This window comes from Seriola dumerili, unplaced genomic scaffold (genome assembly GCF_002260705.1).
Source record: "Seriola dumerili isolate Sdu_G_001 unplaced genomic scaffold, Sdu_1.0 BDQW01000040.1, whole genome shotgun sequence".
NCBI lineage: Eukaryota > Metazoa > Chordata > Actinopteri > Carangiformes > Carangidae > Seriola > Seriola dumerili.
In genome coordinates, this window is record NW_019174295.1 from 3,583,673 (window position 1) to 3,589,672 (window position 6,000).

General features: G+C 41.9%; 1 protein-coding gene across 1 annotated transcript in view; it reads right to left on the reverse strand.

Moving 5' to 3' along the window:
* Window positions 1–5,469, reverse strand: part of LOC111217025 (reticulon-4 receptor-like 1) — a 79,101-nt gene extending 73,632 nt beyond the window's left edge. Inside the window, exon 1 of the mRNA XM_022738708.1 lies at window positions 5,183–5,469. Within this exon, the coding sequence (XP_022594429.1) occupies window positions 5,183–5,195 (13 nt within the window). The 5' untranslated portion in view covers window positions 5,196–5,469. The remainder of the gene's footprint in view (window positions 1–5,182) is intronic.
* Between the last annotated feature and the right edge of the window lie 531 nt (window positions 5,470–6,000).

Sequence of the window (6,000 nt, forward strand, 5' to 3'; positions counted from 1 at the left end):
GAAAATTGTTGTGCAATTTAAGGATAAAGCAGAATTCAGCAGGCAGACCTCGCCGAGCTCAGAAGCAGCAGAAGAAAGGAGTCTGAGTGACCTTGAGATCAGGCAGGAGGAGCGGTTGCAAAGGTCATTGATATTCACAGCCATCGCACGGACGCTCACTGTGTGTGGCTGTGTGTTCGTGTGTGTGCATGTGTGTTCGTGTGTGTGTGGTGATGCGTTTCATCCTGTTCTCTGCTGTGACTTGCATTAGAGATGTAATTGATTATCATGAATTTGACTCCAGTCATCACATCCCAAGATGATTTAGTTCTCTAATATGATATATCCACAGAATCTGCAAGAAGAATCATGCTCCCTATATTGTGTCCCTCTGCCTAATCTGTAAAATCTGGCCACTGCCTCAGGATGTCAGTGCTGCAAGAGCAAATTTGGATCAATCTCAGCACTCAATTACCCCACCATTTGGTGCTTCACGACCCGAATAAACATTTTGTCACTAATCCATATGTTATTATCATCCACCAAGGCTATCATAGATGCTTGTAAACACACACACATGCGCACACACATGCACACTCGCATGCACGCACGCACGCACGCACACACACACACACATACACACACAGACATGGCAACAGAAAAGAGTAACAGCAACCGCTAATTGTTTGACTGTAGACTTGACAATGACCTGCAGGCAAAATGCATGTGTGCCAATGCAACTGTCTGATCAGAGGGAGAAAGGATGTGACATTAGTCTTTGTCGCCATGCCATCATTTACGGTGTATGCTAATACACTGTATCTGATGACTGTACACATTTTAAAAAATAGATGAAATGAAATTCATGCTATGAGAACCCATGCAGGTTTGGAGATGATAAATAATTTCAACCTAATTAGCATGAATGACTTATTGCTTTGAATTACATACAGGTCCACGTTTCTGCATGAACACACAGCATGTACTAAAAATGTTTTGGGTTGAATGAGGACAAACTTCTCATTTGTTTAGGTCCAAGTTGAGCAGGAACTCCATACTACTGCTGGAAAGTTTGATAATAAGGACAGACTTTATTCACATTTAGGCCCAGAGAAGGCCATTGGCCCTCGAGCGAGGTTGAGGCTATAGTCTGAATGAACAGTGACTTGCAATTTTACCATCATATATTGATATTGATCAGAGGATTTCAGTACAAAGTTGAAGTTGGTTATAGATTATCATGGATGAAGGTAATATCACAGAACATTTCACTAGTTCAGATACTGCAAATTTTTGTGGATTACAGTACATTCTTTGGAGGAACCAAGACCGAACGCGAGTGGATGAAATCACATTAAGTAGTAATGATAAGAGAAGAAGAGACCATGTTGTGCCTTTAGAAGTTCAAGTTCACCGCTCAAGAAATAGGAGCAGTAATTTTTCAAAAGTGTGACATTATTCTCCCAAAATGTCAAATGATCTCATCAAACCCGCACTTTGTACTCCTTTGTACTGCTTCTCTGAGACATAACTCCGTCAAATCTGAACACATAGACGTGACATATCGTATTTTTGGATTCAGTGTGGCTTACACTTCCCGAGGATATCATTATCTCTGATGCCCGTTGTGAATAAATCTGATTAGAAATCATATTAAAAAAAGAATCCTCATTTTAGCTTGCCAGAACTTGCCTGAAAATTGTCACATTTTTAGGTTTTCTTTCGCATTAAACTAGGCCAGTGATAATTTTCTGTACATCCATGTGGTATGATGCAATCACGAACTCTTGACAGCTAATTCGGTATAATTTTAATGGTGCCAGTTTGCCAAAATATAAAACAATATAAGAGTTGAATAGGGGGCACATATGTCTGACTTTTGTCTGAGGGGGGGCTTCGCAGTGTCACACTTTGAAAGTGTTTAAATGTATCAGTCAGAATTTATTGTGAAGGGATATTATGGACAAGTGTCCGCAAGTTTAATTTTAGTTTTTTAACTTCTGTTGCATTTTATGAAATACTTGACACAGCACAGCTCTTTGTGGACCAAACTACATATTTCATTGTCATCACTTTAGCTCAAAATGAATTCAATAAAATCCCTGTATTTATTTCTCACTCCAGTTTAAACACCAACAAAAATGTACATCTGCAGCCCAGTCGTCAAGTGTTTGCATGCTCTCATCTCAGGTTTTTAGTCACAGATATTTCTTAAACACACAAACATACCTAACACACCTATCACACAAAGCTCCAGAGGATAGCAGTTTGCTCATTGACAAATAGTCTCAGAAGTCTCCTCAGAATGCCTCAAAAGGCTGCCATCATCATCATTTTACTATGTATTTTATTCTAACCTAGTACGCCACAATGACATCAGATCGTGTAGCCTTGACTGAAAGAAGAATGATGGGTGGAATGATGATAAGAGAGTTCTTTGTATTGATCAATTACGGTTGATTAGTTTGTCTGATCCACTGCTGTCAGAACTGTGAAACTTCATTCACATGTTTACTTTTAAAGTCATCCACACTAACACACAACACTTCATCCTGACTCCTGATCAGTTCCTTTGCACCTTGCACTGAATGACTGTGTTTTCTGCAGGAAATCATGGGGTAACTTGTAATTTATGAGTGTAATTGTGTATGAGATGTGGGAAAAAAGCTTAATTAAATCTGCAATTTTCCAAAAGGAAGAAAAAAACTAGATGAATAGTGCTTAGCTTTGGCAAAATCAGTAAAAGTAAAGTATCAGAATAAGCCTGGCTTTTATTGATTAAGAACCTCCTTGTTAAATTCACATGTAGCAATAGAATAATGTAAATTAATAATTTATGAATATTGATAAGTAAATATGTTTGAACTGTAATATGATAGGATATGCAGAAAATAGATCTGAAATGATTAATCAATTAATCAATTTATTGTTTCCCTCAAATGCCAAATATTTACTACGAGAGCATTTGATTCTTTTCGTGATTCTAATGTGATAGTGAAGTGAATATTTTTTGGTTTTGGACTGTTGGTCAGATGAGCAGCAAAATCAGATTTCCATTTTGGGGCTCTAGGAATTATGGTTATATGCCCATTAATGTGCATTTTAATGGACATTTTTGACAATTTTCGTACATTTTATACACAAAGTGATCAATTGAGAAAATAGTAGCCAAATTAATCAATAATAAAAATAGTTGTTATTTACGGGCCTGGTTGGAAACAAAAATCCAAATGGAACTCACTAATAGGAGGGCCTTCCATTTATGTTGTTCCTAATAAAAGAGCTTTCATTTTCTTAACTAGTCTTAAGGTTGCACATGTTTTTGTTCAAACAGGGTCTGTGTGTATGTGACCATAAAAAAAACCTAGATAAATAGAGAGACAACTGAAAAGTGGGAGACAGAGGCAAGTAAGGGAAACAAATCCAGCTTCAAACAAGCTGGGAAACAAAGCTTCGGCAGCCTCCCAAACCAGCCAGCTAGCAGCCAATCAGCCTGCCAGGCCTCTCTCCTCTCAGACTGAGGCTGGCAGCAGGAGCTGGCCAAGCAGAGAGATAGAGAAAGACCGAGCGACGGACAAGGAGAGAAAGAGAGAGGGAGTTTTCATTACACAAAAACACTTATCCTCCTTCTCCTCACTCTCTCTCTTTTGTTTTTATCCCACCACAGAAAGATACTGTGGGTAAAGGTGACAGACATAGATAACTGTATCTGAGGCAGACTGCACAATTACTCTGAATTTTATTATTGTTACTGACAGTCACATATTTGTAGGAGGAGATACAAAGCAGAGCATCAGCCATCACCACTGCGTGTGTGTGTGTGTGTGTGTGTGTGTTTCTTTGTGGGTGGGTGCTCTCCATCTGAAATTACAGGGAGATTAAAATTAAAGCTTGTCTCCCTCTAGCCAGCAAGCTCTCTCTGTCTCTCTTTTTCTCTGTCATACATGCACACACACAATGACAGCACTAATCAGCCCTCTGTCAAGCCCATTAGGTCCCACCCTTAATGAGGAGATCGCCCAGCTTGTGCCCTGACTTGGGCCAACCAAGTGAGCTAATAGATAATGATGTGCATGGATGTGTGCGAGTTGTTTCCCTCCTCTGCGTTGGGCTGCATTGAAATGACAAATGACAGACTTCCAGTGTCTCTATTAAAGAATGTTTTTCTATTATGAGGGGGAGGGGAGGGGGATTGGCAGATGAGTCACCACTCCACAAATACTTCTCTTTAAAATGTCTGTGTGTGCATATGTGTGTACTTTCATATTTTGCATCAATTTCAATTATAACTGAATGGGTGGTATTTTAAAAAATGGAGCACCAGTTTTTTAAGGATTTGTTGTAAGTGATGTTAACTGGACCTCCTCTTTGTCACACACGTGCACGTTCATGTGCGCATGCATGCAGCGAAAGGAGGCAGTGTGAGGGACTGGAGCTTCCCTGTCAACACATACACAAGCAAGGTCACTGTGGTAAAACCCAATACCTTTTCTCACCACAGAATAGCCGCGTGTCAGTGTGAAGAGTAAACAGCAAGGTGCTAGGCGCGTGCCTGCCAGTTGTTATCCTCTCTGGACTCGCGGTCCCGGCGGCAGAGCCACCCTCTCCCTGAGTGCAGAGTGAAGTCAGAACATCCTGTTGTCGGTAGGCTGGCCGCCTCATTCTGTCATAGCCACTTTAACCACACACCAACATGAACGCGCACTCATTGGCTGTAGTGCGCGCTCGCACAGAGTGCCCAAACAGATGAAAGTTTTATAACAAAAGGCGCAATTTTGAACTTTTTTCCAACGGTCTCCATCTCATGCGCTCTCTTTCTGTTCCTCTCCCTCGCGCACACTCGCGCGCGCAGAAACAGCACCAACCATCCTCTCGCAGGCAAGTCCTACAAACTGCAGTGCGGCAGCGGTTCGCTATTTTAAGAATATTTTTTACATGAAGTGGATAAATATTTAATTCCGTTTCCAGTACCGGCCGACAGAGCGGGTAAAGGACGGCTGGTAAGTTGTTAAGGAAGCGCCGAGAGGCTCCTCTGAGACTCCATTTAGCCAAAATCTTTAAATAGGCTAAAAAAAAAGCACTCCAAGAATTTGTACCAACTCACACACACACACACACACACACACACACACCAATAAACAGCTCAGCCACACGCGCTCCCCATCACCAGCAACAAAAACAAGTGAATTTCTCTTCCTCTTACCTCGCTTAAACATATTGGCAGCGGCTGTTTGGACCGTCTAGTAGTGTCTGTGCTGGAGTAGCATCCTTGTGAGCGTCCAGTCCTCTGCTGCTGTTGACTAAATTGTTATTTTGATTCCCTTTGGCCGCTGGCAGGCAGGCTGTTGTCTTGTCTCCTCGGTGGCTGTATTATCGAGTAAAGACGGTTGGAGGAAGAGGAGGAGGAGAGGTGGTGGTGGTGAAGGAGGAGGAGTAGGGGGTCGGATGATGTTTGACAAAATTGAGGACGAAAATAGAAGGTCCGCCACCGGTGGGCAAAAACGAAGTTGTCTCGTCCGCAGTTTTTATGAAAGAGGTCGGGAAAACACCTTGTCCCGTACCAACAACAGTCAGATGTGTTTCAGTGATATTTCAACTCACCGCCATCTGGTGTTTATGATTCAATGACATGCATTCTGACTTTATTTGATGCCCGAATCTAAGAGAAATATGCTGTCAATAGCGGATTGTAAACAGCCCCAAAAACCAGAGGAAAGTTCCTTTATATCTTCATCTTCTTCCTCCCGTCGGCTTGTCAGGTTGCGGGTCAGGTAGAGACTTAAATGTGCTGTGTGTGGATCGGCAGTGTGAGTCAGTGTCGTCCACTGTCTCTGTTACCGGAGAGCTCCGAGGCAGCCGCTTCAATCCCCCTCCCACAGCGAGATGTGACTGATGAAAGCCAGAACATCTCTCTCTCTCTCTCTCTCTCTCTCTCTCTCTCTCTCTCTTCATATTCAATAGGATGTGCTTTATTGGCCTGACAGGGAAGAAGCCTACATGTTGATGAAGCAGTCATAGGTG